General features: G+C 34.9%; 1 protein-coding gene across 2 annotated transcripts in view; it reads right to left on the bottom strand.

Annotated features, from left to right (window-relative positions):
- gfra2a (GDNF family receptor alpha 2a) overlaps nucleotides 1-21,153 on the bottom strand; it is an 88,242-nt gene that overhangs the window by 41,046 nt on the left and 26,043 nt on the right. For both annotated transcript variants that reach the window (XM_016485476.1, XM_016485477.1), the window contains exons 3-4: nucleotides 18,981-19,067; nucleotides 5,611-6,016 (exon numbers count right to left, since the gene is read on the bottom strand). In XM_016485476.1, the coding sequence (XP_016340962.1) occupies nucleotides 5,611-6,016; nucleotides 18,981-19,067 (493 nt within the window). The remainder of the gene's footprint in view (nucleotides 1-5,610; nucleotides 6,017-18,980; nucleotides 19,068-21,153) is intronic.

The following is a 21,153-nucleotide window of genomic DNA, read 5'->3' as shown; positions in this document are numbered from 1 at the left end:
CTCCGCGTCGTCAGCCAACGCCCAACCACTGGCTTCCCAAGGCTGAACTTCCAGCCAATCAGCGACCGCGGGAAACCCCCAGTTCTGCAAGGACCACAACAAAGAGAACCCCCGTACAGGCAACGCAACGCAAGTACCTCCAGATTCTAGCTGAACTGGTGCATTTAATATAAATTTTAACCTCATTGAGGAACTCAATGCGAGGGTTAATTAAGTGATTGATGGTTGTTCAGATCTATGCAATTGCACATATTGCTGTAAACTTGGGATTTCACATTTTCATCCTCTTAAATTAATTATTTCCTCACTTTCTCTCTTTCTGCAACTTGTGTGAATGCGTGTGTTTATGTGTTAGATTAGTTTATATGTCTTAGATTTATCCAATAAAGCCTTATTTATATTGAAAAGAGAAGTATCTTGTGTTTTGTGCTTACAAGTTAATGTCTTAAACTGCCGATCTTGTTACTGTGCTAATTAATAGTGTTTTCACTATATTTTGGATATAAATATCCATTGCAGAGTTGATGTTATACGGCTCGTTCAATGACTCGCTGGCCGTCTCAGTGATCAGCCGTAAAACAGTGATTCTGTCCAAATTCCCTTTAAAATCTTAAATGATTCCCTTTGAGCTAAATTGACCTGTTTCCCTTACAGCACTGTAGCGTCACAATAGACACAAATTCAAACATGAAATGAAAATGGCAGGCTTGAAATGCTCCCAATCACAACAGCAAAAAGCATAAGCTACAACAACAATCATCCTGAAATCAGACCTCTGAATCCATCAGAAGTGGAGACACTGTAACATTTGATCTGACGGAATGACTTAAGCAAAGATAAGCTGGTCAGATTGGTCTAGTTTGCCGGTTTTAGAGGGGTTTAGGGTACAGACCAATCTGGTAACCCAGTAACAAAAATATGGTCTAAGAATGTTTTGTTAACATTCCTATTAAGTCATGAAAACATCATTTCTGAATATTCTCTGAATGTTCAAACCATCTTTTAAATGTTCTAAAAACATTTATTTTGAATGTTAAAGGAACATTCCATTTTATCATTTTGCAGACATTATGGGAACGTTACATTTGAATGTTTTCTGGACATTCTGTAACAATTAGTATGATTTAAAAAATGTTAGATGTATATACAACTTAAATGTTTAGGGGGGAAAACAAAAAAAATCCATGAACGGTGTATAAATAATGTTTTTGTGTTAATATTTTGAGAACATTTTAATACCTGATAACTTTGATCAAACGTTTTGTTAACATCATTGGAGAAATGTATGTTCATAACTATGAGAGAACCTTGCCAGCATATTAACCTCAGCATATTAACCTCAGAACCAGCATAAAGTTCTGAGACTGTTTAGACCAGTTCAAACCAGTTAAGACCGTCTTGTTTTTTTTTTCTCTCTCTTAAGCAGGACTTTATGACTACTTTACAGATCATTTGGTTTAAAATGTATAACCAATTTGCTACTTAAAAAGCTATTAAAAAGCTATCATCTATGAATTATACCTGAGGATAATAATGGTAACATTAATCACAAAAATGACAGTACAAACAATAAGAGAAATATGATCTCAGTGAATCTACCATATGCAATTCCATTTATACCTTATTCATCCAGCCTCATATTAAAACCGAAAGGCCTGTTCACACTAAGAACGATGTCTATATTAGTGTCCACACCAACGGATGACAACATATAAGTTGCAGTTATGTTTTCTGCCACTTTAAATGCTCAAGCTCTTTAAAATCGGGTGGTTTTGCCTTTAATAAAACCATGATAACTTGCATTGAATATTGCAGAGACTAACACTAAATAACAAGGCATTGAGAATAAGTGGCATTGAGGCAGTATGTGATCATTAGAACTTAGTAAACAAATCATATCAGTAGTCATGCTGCTTATTCAATCTCTGGAAATTAAATACGCCATGAACTTTCACTCGGCTGAACTGCTCAAAATGAAACTCCAAATAAAGAATGGGTTTTGCTAAAAAGCTCAGTTATTCTGCTGTGGAAACTATTACATAAGATGGATAATACCAGGACTAGGATTTGGGCTAAAAAAACAAATGCATTAATTTGTTGTGTCATATTGACATAAATAGGGCATGGTTAGGGTCAGTCAACTCAAGCTCAACATGCTTTATGAAAGCAAGAGAACAGACTCTCAAAAAGAGAGGAAAGACATGTAATGCCACTTGGCTGATTCTGATTCTTTTATTTTCTTCTTCTTTTTTGTCACTATGTTAAATTTACTGTATAAGCACTATAAAATGGTTCTTTTAAAAACTGTTCACTGAAAGGTTCCAAAAATTGCTGTAAAAAACATTTTTGGAGTGTATATTGCAAGTTCTTGACAAAGAATATAATAAACATACAGTGTACATAATTTTTCATTGAACATATGTATGAGTAATTATAGGTTAAGTTTCCTTCAGAGGCATACGAGGAGGGGAATCAACTAAAATCCAGATCTGGCTTGTTCCGACACAAATTAAGCACTGAGAGAAGACAGAAAATGAGGGGAAGAAGAATGAAACCAGAAACCAGATTCAAACTCATGTCACCCTAACACAATGTACATACATTTCTAATGCTCCTTGCCAAGGCCCAAAGCCACTGACCTCTAGTGACATTTGAACGGGATGAGATACTGACAGTGAATAAGGCTATTGAGATTGACTCAAATAGTGTTGAATCAGTGAGGTTGTGGAGCCTCCTGTGGCTTTAAATAGTCAAGCCCTGTATGAGGCCGAAGTTTCATTCATTACCCAGTTCATCATTTATTCCTCTGCTCAGACAATGCCATCCCTCACAGCTCCGACCGCAGCCGCAGCCAATGAGAGAGGATGTGAGGCCAATTTCCACTGCGATGGATTCAAGACATGAGGCGAGGATGGATGGGGATTGTGGAGATGGATGGGAAGGCTGGCTTATTGTTAGTCGGCCCAGTACAGTTGAAGCACTGTATTAAGCTGACTGTGACATTCATGTTTAATAACGCCGATCCAAACAGCGATCTGTCATTCAAGATGGGTGAATTGATAAAAATGGAAAAATTAGAAATTTTGTGTGAACACACACACACACACACAAATGGATAGGCTACACTGTAAAATATTAATGTGAATTTCCTGAATAGTCCTGGCTGCTAGTTGCTGTATTTTCACAGTATAGTTTTACAGACCAGGAAATGTGTGAGCATTTCTGTCCCAAACAGTAAGTTGTTCATTTGATTTCCAGGGAATGCATGAAGTTATAAAACATATTTCTATCATGAAAACTGTCAGAGAGTTTAGCATAGTAATATACATGGCGATGTTAATGTGGGTCTTGGTGGAATATATCTGCAATGCTGCAGTGGCAGAGCAAGAACCTAGGCTTGCCAATACATCCAAAGACATGCTGCTGTGAGCATGTAGGAAATTCTGCTGCTGCACATGTAACATATGAAATAACCCCATATTTAACATACATGACATTACCTCTGAGCATATCTATACAGGTGGAGCTGAGGAAGGTGTAGGTTTCTGAAGTGCGCTGCAACTGCTACAGCAAGCACTAGCCGACTATTTGAATATTGAGCAGTGAGCTCATTGGCTGCTGATGTGAAAAGAAACGAATCAACTGCGCCATGTAAATAATGATGTGATTATATCAAATTTAGATCTATCGGCCTGTGGTATCTAGCATTTCATGACAGAACTTTGCATATTTTAATGCAATAAAATGCAGAAAAGAAATTCTGATTTTATAGCTCGTAAAATATAAAAGATTATTCGGGGAATTATATAACTGAATTGTGAAACCTTTACAACCAATGTAATGATTTTCAAACAATGGCCGACCTAATACTAAAACTAAAATAAATATTAAATTGAAATATTGAAATGAGAAAATACACACATGACTATAATAATTTGTGTGTGGACAGATTTCTTGACAGGTATTGACAGAGTAATCCAGCAATGGTCCAGTGGTAAGTGGTAGTGGATAAGCTTGTGTTAATAAAATGGTTGGCTGTTAAATCACAGGGAAACACAGTAAAAGTGATGTACTAATGTTCGGTTCAGCCTAATTGAACACTGTCTTGTCAATTAAGCAGAAAGTCTCTTCTGTTTCTAATAGAAGGTTCTTAAAATGTCTGCAATTACTTTCCTGGCAAAGGTTCAAGGCACTAATAAAATATGGTGGAGGGAAAGAGCAGGCTTTAATTTAAAAGCAACATTAAATGCATCGTGTATAACCTTAAAATTAAATGGAAAATGAGTGCAAGGTATGCTTAAGCAAACATCAAATATAAACTTTACATTAAATTTAACAGGTATTCAAATGTAGTGTCTGTTTTCTGGGGTGTTGTAATGGTTAAGGTCCAGAGCAGTTAACTGGAAGGTTGCTGGTTCAGCAAAGAGTGAGCCATGAGCCAACACCACCGGACCCTTGAGCACAATGCACTAAAGCCCCTGAGCGAAGCACTTAAAGAAACATTTCATCCAAAAAGACCTTCCACACCCATATGGCTTTCTTTCTTCCTTAAAACCTAAGAGGGCAGTTTTTTGCACAATATACTGGACAATCTTTTTAATATCATGAAAGTGAATAAGGACTGGGGATGTCTCTAAAGTGTCTTTACTCCAAATCTTCTAAATTCAGTACAGCTGTTTTATGTGAAGAACAGAGGTTGATATTTTATAATAATTTTATTGTGCTTTTGTGTCCCTTTGAAGCTTGAAAGAATGAGAACTTTCAAGCTTCAAAACAAAAGCACCAAATATAAAAAAGAGTGCAAATTGTAAGCCATCTTATTAAGCCATATGAAATCATTTATTTTTATAAGATTTTCAGTGAATAATGACTTCTGGTAACACTTATAAAATATGCTTATATAATACTTATAATACATAATGTCAAATATGGCACACAAGTTGTGCTAGACAGTAACATATATTTTCAGCATAAATACAACAAAGATTACTGAGGTAAAAAAAAATACTTTCAGGTTTTCTGCTTCAAAATGTGTTGCTTAGCATTTTAATTGTTTGTGAAATTTACTAGCAATTACTGAGAGAAAATTGTAAATAATTGTCAGTGTACTTTTAAAATACATTTAAAATGTAAATGTAAACTTTTATGTTTCTATGTTGCTTTTATGTCTTTTTTAAGCTTAAAAGCATCTGTCCTCATTTATTGTAACTGCATGTAAAAGAGCGACTAGCGCATTATTCAAAATGTCTCTTTTTGTGTTCTACAGAAGAAAGAAAGTCATTCGGATTTGGAATGACATTAAGATAAGTCAATGATGACAGAAAATTCATTTTTGGATGAACTATCCAACCCCAGATCCAAGGGAATTTTCTCTGTAATTTATAAGTTTGTGGTTGCTGTTCCATGGCGACTTTGTGGGAAAGCCATGGTTATAAATAAAGATTCAAGAGTTACAGATTTATGGAAACTGTAACTTGTTATGTTACGGCCTTCATAAGATGAATCACTTGTTTTGTAGCTATGGTAAGTGGTTTTAGAGAAAAAGCATCTGGTAAATGAATAAATGTCAATTTAATTCAGGACTACCATGAAACGCACTGACTCTCCTACCTGCAGTGCACGTCAAGACGGCAAGTGCTGTGCAGCTGAAGACAGTTGGGTTTGGTCTTGTCCTGATAGGAGCAGGAGGGTACAATGGTCTGTCTCCTTCTTTCAGCACAGGCCTGGTCCTTACAGGAGCAGAAGAGCAGCCCGTAGCTGTATTGCGAGTCAACACGCTCAAAGAACTGACGCAAGGCCTTGTGGCAGCGCTTTCTGTTGCAGCTGTCCTGCGACTGAGGCTGTGAGGGTTGCTGGCCCTGGGTCTGCGCACGGGTGCAGGTGGAGATGTAATTGGAGCGCTGGCGCTTGCAGTTTTCATTCAGGTTGCAGGCTTTGGTGGCGTCCAGACAGGGGTTGCATGGGCGGCTGGGATCTGAGCAGTGTGGCTGGCCTTTACTTGTGCCAGAATGTATGCCTACGAGAGGAAAGCAGGAAAAGTTAAGTGAGATCGAACGCAAGGGTGTTTGTGAGAATGATATAAAGAGAGCGAGAGGGGAATCGAGAGTGGGTGTGCATAGGAAAAAAGAGACCATGAGCTGCACTGTCCCACATACTGTACACTCCTTGACAGATGAATAGGACAACTCTAGCACAACAATGAACTCTTTAGATCTGTTTCCAAGTCAGTGTGCCGATTGTGGCGCTTTCGGAATACACACACACACACACACACACACACACAGATGTTAGTACACATATCATTATGAGGACTTTCCATAAGCGTTTTTTTTTTATACTGAGCGAATTATATTTTCTATCCTCTAACCATAACTCGACCCTAAACATTTATACATTTTTAATAATAAAAAACTGTTTATTTAGCAGTTTGAATTATGGGACAGCTGGATGTCCTCATAATGTAGGGCAGCTAGCTTGAAACCTGAATACACGCTACATTGTATTCACTGGCCCTTTATAATGTAGGACACACACACACACACACACATGTTGGTTTTTATGGTTTACGGGGACTCTCCATAATGGTTTTTATACTGTACAAACCGTATTTTCTATCGCCCTATGCCAAAACCTACCCCTTACACGAAACTTTGTGCATTTCTAGATTTTCCCATAAAAAAAAACAAAACTCATTCTGTATGATTTATAAGCCTTTTGAATTACGGGGACACCTAAAGTGTCCCCATAAATCACCTTCATGTTGTAATACCTATGTCATACCCATGTCATTATACAAATGTGTGTCCTCGTAAACCATATAAACATGCACACGTATGCACACAAATTGCATTTTTTTTTTCATTGTTTTTGAAAGAAGTCTCTTATGCCCAACAAGGCTGCATTTATTTGATTAAAAATATAGTAAAACAGTAAAACTATATTATTATAATATTATATTATTTTAAAATATATATTTACAATTTAAAATAACAGTTTTCTACTTTAATATTTAAAAAAAAAATGTAATTTATACCTGTGATGCAAAACTGAATTTTCAGCAGTCATTACTCCAGTCTTCAGTGTCACATGATCCTTCAGAAATCATTCTAATTTATGGATTTTGGCTGAGTGAATATCAATTATTATTAATGCTAAATTATTAATGGTTCTTACTATTATCAATGCTGAAACATGTTTTCACAGCTTAGAAACCATGATACATTTTTTATAGGACAGAACTTTGAACTTTTGAACAAAGTTCAAAAGAACAGTATTTATTTGAAATATAATTGTTTTGTAACATTATAAATGTCTTTACAGCCTTTATTTTTGTTTTTTATTCAATTTAATGCATCCTTGTTGAATGAAATTATTATTTTATGCATGCATATCACGATTTCCACAACAATATTAAGCAGCAAAAACTCTTTTTAATATTAAAATAAATGAATCCAATTAGTTTTAAAATATATTAAAATAGCAGTTTTTTTAAACATAATAATATTTCACAGTATTACTGTTTTTATGGTGTTCTCATTCAGAAATCTTTCTAATATGCTGATCTGTCAACCTCGGTGTGTGTGTATAAATAAAAAATACATAATTGCACTCAAAATCCCTCTAGCTCAAAAATGTGCAAATTCACCTTGAGTTTGCAAGGGCACAGCAGTTTTGCTGTGGATAATTCCATGTAATCCTGACCTTTCGCAGAGCGAGGTCCTGACAAAAGAATGGCTATGAATCATTAGCTGTACCCTTGCTAAAACTGAAAGATGTTTAAATGTATTATCTAAAACCCTACTGAAACCTTAGCATTACTGATCCCTCAAGTAGTGTGTATGCTGTATATACTGTAACAGTGTACAGTGCAAATGACTGATAAGCACATTCAAGATAAAGAAAAAGTGGGAAATGGGAAACAAGGGCATGTATCCAGCTGTGCGACGTCTGTAAGTGTTGTGTTGAAGGCAGCTGAATGAAGCGTTCAGGGGATTGGGGAACTATCAGCTGGAGACTGTGGGGAAGTTCTGGACCTCTAAAAGTGTATGAAGGTCGGCATTGATATGTTGCCCTAATGGCGTCTCCAGCCTTGACGGCAGCTCTGGTGATTGGAGAGAGAGAGGGAGCGAGAGAAACTAATAAAACCCAGTGGGTGTTGGTATAACTTTGAGAACAGATGGTTTAGCAGACCCCTTGTGGAGACTTGTTACTTATGAATAAAGTGCTAATGATCTAAATGTCGAAACTGTTTACTCTAAATGAGTGGAAATATAATATTTATGTAAATAAAAAGGGAGTAGGCATATAAATTATCTTGTGTTATGGCAGCTAAAAACTCAGAGATTTTTATGAAGTCCTTTGAAGATATTTTGAGACTGATTGATATTAATAACTATCTTGATGTTTGTTGGGGTTATCTTGGTTTCAGAGAAGACATCATTGCTCAGAGGTCGTGTATTTACAAAGTAATGATTAATAACGCATGTTCAGATCCTTATCATTAATAAGACATGGAAATTTACATTTACATCAAACACATCAAACAGACAGGCCTCATCTGTGTTACAGATTTATATACTTTATGGAGATCTGGACTCGTGATTTCACCTTCGGCATCCCTGCTTGATGCAAATAAAAGGATCTGTCGGATATTTTATCATGAAATAACACAGATTGCCTCCGAGCTCAAGTATCACTACAGTTAAATACAGGAGGGACTCCTCCATGCAATCAATACAATTTAGAGCAAGCGAAGCCTCTCTTCCTGGTAACCTCACTCCCTGAGCTTTTTTAGGCTTAAAAAGTTTCACTCCCTGAGGACCAAAAACTACAGAAGTACATCTACTGATTGTCTCTAAATTTGAAGCAAATTTGAAAATATAACCACCACCAACTACATCGCTAGTAACAGCAATATATATATACTTTGTTTAGATGTTTTTTTAATGGGCACTTATTATGCCCCTACAATATGTAATAAGTCTCAGGTGTCCCCAGAATGTGTCTGTGAAGTTTCAGCTCAAAATACCCCAAAGATCATCTATTATATCATTTTGAAAATGCCTATTTTGAGTTGAAACATAAACATGTCTCTTTAAATGCAAATGAGCTGCTACTCCCCACCCCCTTTTCCAGAATAGAGCTGTGCCTTTACAGCTTGTACCTCAGATACTCTGCTAAAAAACATCTGTTTGGTTTAGATTATCATGTCTAATGCACTGAAATCATGCGTTTTAAAGCCATATTAGTTTAAACGTCTGATATAGTTTTCTGAGCGCACACATCCGAAACACATGCACAGAAAGCGGCTACGACACGGTACATGAGTACTAAACTTACTGAGTACTAATCTGTTTCATGTCTTATTGTGCTTAAACTGTCAAATAGACACAAGTTTATGTTAAAAACAAACATGGTAAAAAACAAACAAGTTAATGAATAATAAATGTATAATGAATAATTTTTGTAGCTGTAATAAGAAGATATTTCTTACTTGAATGCTGCTTTTAAATGCTCTAGCATGAAGATAAACATGGCGGATTGTGTGCGGCTCACTCAGGGTGGGGTCGCTGCTAATACATCAGTGTCCGTCAACAGTCGTGGGCGGGGCTTGTAAAATGTGACATCTCATTTTACGGATTCTGTGATTGGCTGAGACACTGCTTATTATTTATGAGGATTAAAAAAAAGGAGCGGGTGTATTTTTATCATCATAGGGTAGTTGTGTACACACACTGCCAACACACATTTATGTTCAAATGTAAAAGTGAATTTTGTATAATAGGCGCTCTTTCATATATTTTTCCCAGAAAACAATACAATAAAAATATAAACTAAGAACATTATTTTGCAATGCAATCTGTGGCTATTTAGAGTGAGATGACATAATGTCATAAAAGTATCCTGTAATTGGTGCAATCTTGCGTTTCCATAATAATAATAACCCTTTAAAAGTTCTTGCTCTCAGTCGACAAAAGCCATTTGCAATGATCTGAATGCATGGCAAGCAAAGGTTACCCGGATCTAAAAATACTGTGTGGTTTAAGAGTGTTTCTAAATTTGGATTCAGTCCTCGAGCTCTCTTGTCCTGTGTGTGTGTGAGTCTGTGTGTGTGTTGTGAGAGAGCAATTTTAGGTGTGTATCACAGTGGAGGAAGAAGCCGTAAATGAGCTATGAAATTGGTTGGTGAGAATGTACATAAAAAAAAACGTCCAGCGTTTGGAGGTCAGAGGATGCTGCAGCACAGACTGCGCTCTGCATGCACAAACATTTGCTTGGTTAAAGAAGGGATAGGAACCAAACAGAAGCAAACAGGACAAAATACTGGGAGCTGTTCAGATATCCTGCAATATTTTATAGACAGGGATTCGCAGTGGCCCAAAGTACAAAACAAAAGTGGTACGAGTGTGAATTCAACGGAAAGGTTTCTTAAATTCAAATCAAATACCACACTGAATTTTGTTTGAGAGAAATAGAGAACCATAAACCTGTTCTGGACATCTGCAGAGGACCATTTTAGTCACAAAAACTCCACAGTCAGATAAACAAAAAGTGAAAGTGACAAACGAATAAAAATGATTTACAGTTTTTTCTTTCTTTTCTTCCTCTCAGCAAGAATTCTGGATGGGGCACAGCCCGTAAAACAAACTGTGACCAATATACCCTGCTGGTAGCTCAGTTCACAATTTCTGTCTGATATAACCAGTACAATTTGATGAACTAGTGTGAGTTTATATGGTATCATATGGGTTTATTTAATGTGCTAAGCACATAGTATCTACTACACTGGTGTAAACCATTTTTACTCAAAAACTGCTAGTAAATTAAACAAATAATTACAAACAAACGGCAAGTAACACATCAAATTAAACATAAAATTGTATTTTAGTCTGTAAAACATACTCCATCAATCTTTTAACATTTTTATAGTGTATCCTTATCACTCACAGGCATATAATGTGTGAATAATATGCTGTTTTGTGTAATGGATGGCTGAAGGGACAGCAGGTTCAGTCTGGGTTATTCACAGCTCTTGGCACTGCCTGTGTTGATTGCAATTAGGAGAAGTGCCACAGTTTAGATGTAATCTCCTCTGAGGTGCGTGAGCTCATTAGAAAGTCTTTAGCTTCTACTGTTGCTGCGAGGAGAATGGGAGGCCTTTCTTTGCTTCGCATTACTCATTATCTCCTTCTATTATAATACTTATTGTGAGAGAGAGGAAGAGAGAGAAGAAGCGATAGAAAGAGAGATCCAAACTTTTTCAGTCTGCTGTACAGAATGAGTCCCCGAGGTTCACTTAAAATATTAGTAAAACAATTCTGCAACAAAAACCTCATAATATGCTATTTATGACCATTTTCTACCATCTTTTTGACCTGAGGAATTTAATAGCTTTTATCATTTTTTATACAATTCGAAAAATGCATGATTACCCCTTTATAATAAGGTCCAATTAGTTAACATTAGTGAATGCATTAAGGGAACAGTTCACCCAAAGATTTTAGGGTGTCAAAGATGTAGAAGAGTTTGTTTATCTACCGTAACAGATTTGGAGAAATTTGGCATGTAATAGTACATTTGCCATAATATCTTGGTATTCTAAATGGACTCTAATCGGTGCCGCAAGAATAAAAGTTCAAACAGCTGATAAAGACATCACAATAATCCACATGCAATGTAAATAACCCACAAGTTGTGTGTTTGTAATAAACAACTCAGTCATTAAGATGTTTTTAACTTCAAATCGTTGCTTCAGGCTAAATATTTGTTCACTGTAGAGGATCAATTGTTGAGCAAGTGATGAAATGCTACATTTCTCCAAATTTGTTCAAATTAAGAAATAAATTCATAAACATCTTGGGTGGCCTAAGAGTGACAAAATGTTCAGCAAACTTTAATTTTAAAGTTAACTATTCCTTTAACTAATCCATTAATTTGTTACAGTATTTATTCATCTTTGTTAATGATAGTTAATAAAAATATAGCTCTTCAATGTTCATGTTAGGTCAGATACATTATACAACTTTTTATTCAAGTATTAGTTACTGTTACTGTTGTAAGTAAGATTAATAAATGCTTTAAATATTTTTTCCTGTTAACTAATGTAATAATGTTAACAAACAGAACATTATTGTAAAGTGTCACCAATATATGTCAGTTTATTTTGTTTATTAATTTCTTTGCTGCCATGCCATGAAAACAACTGTGTAAATGTTTTCTTTTTATGTGAAATTACTCTTATTTGCAAACTCTGGGTCCCTCAATAACAGTCTCTGTGCTAGTTCTCGAAATCAAATACTCAGACGAAGAGCACAAATTGTGAACAGGGACCTTGTTAAAAATAAAATTGCAGTCACTCATACCTGGTAAAAGGATACTGGGATCCTCCGAAGAATCTGCAGAGCTGTAGGTCACTACACAGAGTCAAGAATATTAATAACATCTATCCTACTTCCTCTATATTACCTCACACTGATGGGACAGGCTGAGTTTCCCAACAGAATAGGTGTTGCTGAGTTACAAATGTAGGTGGTTGTGCGTTCAAATGGATTAATCTGTTGCAGAAGTACAGAATGAGTTGTTTTTGCTGTGAATGTTTTTTTGTTTTTGTTTTTATTGGAGAGGAGGTTTTGACTGCTGAAAGTTACAATAATGATCTCTTTTATTTTTCACAAAATTTTATAAAAAAAAAAAAAAAATTTATTTCTCATTATGTGACTCGTGTGATTCTGTGTGGACACTTCTGAAGTCTAAAACCTGTTTACTTTCAAACTTTAGCCATCAGCACAGACCGCAAAGCCACTGTCTTGTTGTGGGTTTAATAATCAGCGGCTATGACCCAGGCTTGTTTGTATAACGACGACCATATCTCATTCCCTACTGACAGGGATGCCACATGGTAAACAAAGTCTCATTACATTTCTCCCTTGAAGGGGCACAAAGGCAACAGTGAAGTATGAATTTCAAATGTGCTTGTACAGTTAATATAGCCAGCAGTAAAGGGAAAAGAAACAATATATGCATAAGGTAATAGGAAGAAGAGAGAAGATAGCAATGTCTTGAACTAAGGTGGCATTGGGTGTGTTTAATAGTGTTTTCCTTTGAAGGGAATGAAGGGGGCGAGAAAGAGGGAATTGGTCTCAGTGGCTGAAGGTTATGTTTTACACTCTAACTTGTAAAAATCTTTACAGTTTTGCACAAGTTTGTCAGAACGCTTGTGCTCTCATAAAATGTAATGTTCTGTAGCAATATATGCATGCTGTAAGATTGAAAATTAGATGTGTAATACACATTTCTTCAGTTTTTTTGAGGAGGTCATCAAAATATTGACTTTTCAGTCATGAAATATAAATTATTTAAATATACATTAAATATGGTAGTCAAGAACTCCATGTAAAAGACATCATTTTGTGACAGTAGAACCCCCCTTAATATATACTATACTATTTATAATAGTATTTATTAAATTATTAAATTACAATATTATTGTTTTTACTGTATTTTTGATCAAATATATGTAGCCTTTGTGAGCATGGTAAGAAAATTGCCATTATTTTAATTGGAATTTTAATTTTAATAATATTAAAATTTAAATTTGATTTTTAAAATTGTAATAATATTATTGTAATAACTGTGATAATGGTTTATTACAGTAATATGTATTACTGTATTAAAACTTTATTGCAATCAAAAATACATGGCAATTTTCTCACCATGCTGAAAGAGTTATTAATTTACTTTTTTTAATTATATATATATATGATAAATTTAAACGTGATCTTTTTTTTAAAAGCAAAATTATTTGGTGTTATAATTTTTATCAGATTATAATCTGATCAGATGTAAGTATTTCGAGGTAATATTAAGTCTTTGATTCTTTTTTTACAAAAATCTTCACTGGTGATATTGTCACTTATAATATATTACCGATGTTCTTAACGGTTTCTTGATTATAAATAAATAAATGAATAAATAAATACATACATACATACATGCATACATAGTTGTCCCACTAGTAGTAATGTAAAGTTAAAAAAGAAAAAAACATATACTGAATTTAAAATCAACATTTTGTAAGCTGGATAGTCAGCATTTGTTTGAGCTGCAGGAACTGAACATATAGTCTTTTCTAATTTCAGCCAGAAATCTCTAGAAAGCTTTCACTGCCAGGTGTGAGGAACTCAGTGCTATCATTGGCTCCGCATGCTGTCTCAGAGCATCGCTGCATGTAGCTATCGCTTCATCTCCCCTAAGGACTTAGCCTGCATGGCAAATACACCCAATCATTTCCAATGTTGAACTCAGAATAGAAAAATGCTTGGGGCGATATGGACAAAGTGAATCCCAAAAATTATAAGGTGTATTTAACATGTAAATTGCATAAAATATCCAATCACAACACAAACTTAACAACAAACAGCAATATTTACATTTCTTGTCTACATTTTCCATTATGCATAAAGTTTATTATCATAAAATCATCAATCACACTCATGCATTGCCCCAATTCCCTTTGCACACATAGAGTATGTGTGTATTTGTGTGCATGTGTACACTTAGGCACTGCATGTTCTGAATATGAGCAGAAAGCTCATAAAGTCTCGCTTTTATTACTCGCACTATTATTACCTTCTTCTTCGGCCTGTTGTGACAGTAATGGTTGGCAGTGACTATAAGAGTGGACCTCCATTATAACACAGAGCAGCGAATAAACACTACACGGAGACACTAAATGCAAGGAGTGGTTATGAAAGAGACCGCCATCGTTCAACCTGTCAGTCCGAACGCTGTTTTATTGGCACAGAAGATTTGATCTGGAGCTAGTGTAAATTTAGAAGCCACTATCAGTATAATAAAACTGCACGACTGTGTTATTCTGAACCTGCAGAGATTATGCTCTCATGCCACCATAATCTCTTTTCTGCTATTTTGCAACTACCCTTTCAGACACAGTCACTGAATTTCTTTCAAACATTCAATTTTATGGCACTGAATGGGGAGCAAGCCGTCAAACTAAAATCCATGATGTTGGATTTGATTATGCAGGCATTTTTGAAGTGGTTTCTTAGTCTAAAACACTACATTTGCTATATTTTGTGCACTGACTGAAATATCTTTCAAATGTGTGTGGCATACAAATCAGAATTGTTTGACTATGCTAATTTTGATCACACACAGAATGCTTACCACCATTTTGTCATTTGATTTGTTATTTCTTGTATATCCACAGTGGTTGTTATACAAAACCACCTAATTTCTCATTAAAAAATGCAACATTGTCTTTATCAATTTTGATTGTTCAACAATTTTTTTGTAAATAACACATACAGAAATAGTTTAACTACTTTATTTTATTTTATTTTATTTTATTTTGTTTTTCAGAAGCTCAAAGAGGCTGTGTGTGCCCAACTTTAGAGAAACAAAATTTCACAAAATGGAAAGATTCCTACTTTAAACTCTAAAGATAAAAAATAGGTGATTTCTCACAGACCACTGTGCCTGAAAGGGTTCATTTAATTTATATTCTACTTTTTTTTCTATTCTTCTATTTATCTGCTTTTCTTTTTCTAGTGGCTGATTCTGTTTGAAAGTATTTCTGCTTGCCAAGCTTGAGGGATTTGTCAAAAGAAATAAAAAAGAAAGTGAACAAGCTGGAGAGAAGATTCTCCTGTTAATAGAGTCTTCATCGCCACTTGAAATGACCGATGAAGAGAGTCTTGTGTCATGTCATAAAAAGCTGTGTCATATTTCAGGCAGACAAATATTTTTCACCCTGGCCAGATATCTATCAAATTGAACACAGCGTGTGAACCACAATGTGAAGAGGCGCTCTGCAATCCTGAACTCTTGGCCATTGCGAAGGGAATGTTTACAGGTGTATTCAACACAACAAATATGTATAATTCAAAGCATTATGGGACATTCAACTGAAAATTAGTCTCTTGATCTGTTTCGTTTAGTAGTATTTCATTATACGGAAGTCCGATTCTGCTAGCTGCTAAATAAATAAATACGTAACTAAATAAATAAGGTAATTGCAATGTTAGTTCTACTAATCATTACTTTATATCTCAATGTGCCTTCCCAAAATTCACAATTATTAAATTCACAATTATGAATGTATTTTTTCTTACTTGTAACTTCTCAATCTCAATCTGACTATATATTTAACAATTTAGAATTTTATTATTGTAATTTGACTTAATATCTCAAAATGTGATTAACAAACCAGTGTGTAAAATCGCAATGTGTCTTTTTAATCTCACAATAGTGATTTTATTATTTTTTTCATGTAATTGCGACTATAAATCACAATGTCACAATTTTTTGCCAGTTTCAGCCGGATGCAGTTATCATTTTCATGTCCAGCGCCACATTGTTTAAATGGCAAATACACTTGTGCCCATTTGTTTGCCCATGGGCGTGCTGGTCTGAAAATGAGGTGTGTTCAGGTGCATTGTTGGAAAGTTGCTATTTTGAGGCAACTGAAAACGATTGCACCATTGACCAAATAAAACCTGCTCTAAAGTCAAAGGCGCAGTATTTTTTTTATTTATTATAGGGTGCGTTAGTAATATGCGCCTATAGGTGGGTGCACAACCTGCGTACACTCTGCTTATTACACACACAGGCACACACAGCAGCGCATAAACATGCCAAATATTAAAAATGAAAGGATTACAATGTAAAAGATTATTATTGTGTACGCTTTAACCTTGCACACGAGCAGATCCGTTTCCTCTCTGGAGAAGCGTTCAGTCTTCAGTCAAATTCCGCCATGTAAATAGTGAATTTGCCATGGCGCGAACGCAACAGGCTTTTAAAGGGAATGGGAGATGAGACTCTGATTAGTTTATTGCACGTTACGCCCAAAACACACCCATGACTCATTAAGAGAATAGGTACAACCCTTTTGGACCATGCGCCTGGCGTGCAACTGTGCCATGCGCTTCAGACCATGCACTTAGATCGTTAAAATAGGGTCCAATTGTGACTTTTTTTCTTGTAATTTGACTTCATATCTCAGAATGTGTTTTTATAACAAACCAATTAGTAAAATCTCAACATGACTTTATATCTCACAATGCTTTTTTTTTTTCACGGAATTGTAACTATAAATCATAATGTAACTTTATATCTTACAACTGTAATTTTATTTCTTGTAATTTGACTTAATATCTTAAAACGTGATTTCAACAAACCAAAGTGTCTCACAATGGTTAATTTTTTTTTTCAAATAATTGCACCTATAAATCATAGTGCAACTTTATATCTTGCAATTTTGAGTTTTTGTTTTTTTTTGTATTTCACTTCATATCTGAGATTGTCATATTTTATCAAACTAATGCACAAAATCTCAATATGACTTTACATATCAAAAGAATAATTTGTTTTCTCCTAATTGTGAATCATAGTGTAACTACATCTTGCAATTGTCTCTTGTAATTTGACTTCATATCTCAGAATGTTAATTTTAACAAAATAATGCACAATTAATTCTTATTGAATTCCCTAATGCGTGTTTAAGGTTTTTTCTCTGCCAATATTATCAACTTTCTAACTACAGAGAAACATCAGTAGCATTCCCAGTGTTATATGAATCCAAGGCTTTGTATCGCAGCAGCCGAACCACATAGGGATGGCAATTAATGTTGCCTGATCCTAAATATGGCACACAGGGCTGTTCCACTTCCAGATTGGGAGAGATTCCCGCCAGGAAGCGGATACGGGCTGAGAGGGTCCGCCAGCTTTACCCTCAATATGTCAGTGTTAGTGCTGCGGTCCACTTGTTCCTCTCACCCTCTGTAGTAAATGAACAGACACAGCTGGTCTGGAATAATGACTTGGGCTGTCACATCAAATCAAAAGATGCCATCTCAATCTGAGAGGGCTGTGAGTGAAACGCAATGAGACGTATCTCGGGCCTCCTTTTTTTTTCTGAAAGGATTTTAAAGGTTTCATTACAGAGAAACATTACAGCCTTTGGATCACTGTCTTGATTTGATATGAAGAAATAGTTCATCCAAAAATGGTTTGGAAAAGCGTGACGGTGAGTAAATGATAATAGAATGTTCACTTTTGGGTGAACTATCCCATTAAATCAGTCTTTAATTTATCCAAAACTCATTTTCCCCTTTTATGTTGTCATATTTAATCAATTGAAGATGTGATAACTATAACAATACATACAAGTATGCAACAAAGACATTAAATGCTACTTAACTCACCTCTTAGTGGAATTACACGATCAACTAATGTTTACACCAGCAGATAATGGAGGCTGTTTGTGTGTCCACATTTCCCAGCTGCGATGTTTTTATTTTGTATAAAGAAAGAAGGAAAATATGCAAACTCTAAACCTCAGCTGCTACTCACAGCAGGCCTTTCAAGACACAAAAATGGTATTATGCAACAAATTGGCAAGAAGATTGATCTGACAACCCTGTTGAATGCACTGTTTTCTGTAGTGCACATGAGATTTGTCATTCACTGGCTATTTTTATTTTTTTATTTTTTCAAATCTGAATAAAAATGAGTTATTTTGGTTGTTCCAGGCTCTGTGAGGCTCTGATAACGGATTGGAGGCAATAATTCTGTCCTCTACTGTCTGTAATGACTGCTGTCAGTGAATTAAACATTAAACTTAACTCATGCCAAGGTGACAAATGCAGAGAGTGGTTTTTATTTGACTGGAATAATCACTTGCTCCTGTTTCTTTTTCCTAGAATGGAAAAAGACTAATTTATCTTCATTTCACCTTGTGCATAGTTTGGAATGAGCTAAAAGCAAAAATTAGAGAAAAGAAACTTCTTTTACTGGTCTTGGAACATAATAATAATTCATTTAGTGCTGGATTCTTTGAGTTTCATATAAGAGAGGGCAATGAAAAATAAGCCAATATCAACAACAAACAGTGCAGTGCATTGCAAGAATGTATACATAATACAAAAATAGATCGTAATGAAAATGTTGGTGTTTACCTGAGATGATCGACGCCAGGCGAAATGCATCTGAATGTCGGTGAGGCGTCATGGGTTCGTAAGGAGATGGCTCATAAAATTCCTCACCTAAAAACAAAACAAAACAAAACAAAAACAATCAGGCTATTAAAATCATGTTTAGCATTGGACATACTCACTGTATGACCTCTGACCTTTAACCTCTATCTGAATAATAGTGTGTAAAACAGTACACATTATACAATGAAAATAAATGCTACATGGCATTTGTATGCTACATTGTTGTCACATGACCTCATTATGCTGTATGTTTAGTGCAGTGACTGGCATCCTATTATTAACGGGGAGAGTTTTGCATTTTAATCCAATTTAAAAATGCTGTCCAAAAAAATAATGAGCCAAAAACAATACTTTTAGCTAGTAGGCTATTGCTTACAGTTCATTCATTACATTGAAAATGGAAGGTCAAGTAGAGTGCATTGTATTGTGGGTTAGAGATTATACATGTTAGAGGGTAGTGTCATACCAAATGGAGAACTTCATTTTTTACTACACAAAAGCAGTTGCCTTTTTCCATCTGCAGGAAAAGATATTCAAATGCACCTCATGTTTTGCTGGTAGCTTTAGCACATTTAGCTACACTACTTTTGGGTGTACAACATTTCACACTTTTTCCCCCCATTGAAGAAATACATAATACAGGTACTACGCCTTTGCTACTACTGTATAATAGTGCAAATGGTATATAATAGTGCAAAGGTATGTGAAATAGGACCCACCTATATATAGTATTCCATGCAAAAAAAATGCATACTGTGCACAATACGTTCTGCAAACTGTAGAAATAATACAAGTAGTGTTGTTATATGCTGTTTTAAAAGGTCATAAAACGTCTCTTGTGAAAAAAGAATATACTTAAGTGTGTAAACATGTAATGTTTTCAGATACTTAATTGTTAAATGTTACTTAAATGTTAAATACTATTAAATAAAAATGTAGTACTTTAAATTTATTAAATGCAATATCTATTAATAATAATAGATGCTTAAATGCATCTTTTTATGCAATTTCATAATGACTTTGACATAATGAAATTTGCCCAAAGTATCCTGCAATGTGCTGACAAAAATTTTGGTAAACTAAAATATACTTTAATTTAGTTTTTATTCAAACTTGTGTATTTAAATTAGTGCAGTAAACCGATTAAAACAAAACTAATTAATCACACATTTTTCTGTAATTAATCATGATTAATTGCATATTTATATTGTAATAATTTCATATTGAATCTCCAAATTAATGTAGAAACAACATGGAGATGGTATACCGGTATTTTAAATACATGTTTAATGGCACATTTTTACTAAGTAGCCAATACTGCTACTGATGTCTTTATAAATACATTTCCCCCTCAATTTTAGACATTAATAGCCATTCCAAATTACAGAACAATTGAAAGCCATTATTTTTTTACATTTAATGGGCTTTGAAAAATATAACAACTTTTAATTTAAGTGAATTTAAAACAATCTTCACATAAGCTGTAAATTGAATATAGATTCATTTTTATTCCAGCTACAAAATTAATCAGCAAAGAGCAGAGAGTGATTTCTCTTTTTCTTTTGTTCTTTGATGACACAGTATGCAGCAGGTTTCACTTTAAAAGCATTTATTATGCAATTGTGTAAAAGTTATTTCAAGGCTACTATTTGCTATCAAATGTGGCCATTCATCTCAAAAGAACCGTATCTCAAAAACTGTGTAAACTGCATATTAAACTGAACCCAGTGCAGTCAAACTTTTCTGTTTTACTGGAAGTTCTGTGAATACTAGCTGTCAAAGCAAGCATTGTGACTCTTGAACTGAGTTAGAGAGACAGAGAAAACCCTCAGCAATGAGTGTGTGAAGCTTGCTCTTGTCAAAATTAAAAATTAGCCAGCCTCTGCATGTGGTTCTCCCTTTTGACTGTCTCTCTCAGGAGCTTTAATCCAGAATTTAAAGGGGTCCTATTATGCTCTTTTACAAAATGTGGTTCTTAATTTCTTTTTATTAATTCACCATTTGTAAACTGATGTTTACTGTTCATTTTTTAGAAAGATCAATAGCATTAGAATGTAATCAAAAAAATCGAGAATCGAATCGAATCTAGAGCTTGCGAATCGAAATCGAATCGAATCGGGACATCTGAATCGAT

Source organism: Sinocyclocheilus anshuiensis, unplaced genomic scaffold, assembly GCF_001515605.1.
Source record: "Sinocyclocheilus anshuiensis isolate Anshui unplaced genomic scaffold, SAMN03320099.WGS_v1.1 scaffold213, whole genome shotgun sequence".
NCBI lineage: Eukaryota > Metazoa > Chordata > Actinopteri > Cypriniformes > Cyprinidae > Sinocyclocheilus > Sinocyclocheilus anshuiensis.
This window is presented reverse-complemented; position numbering and strand designations above follow the sequence as displayed.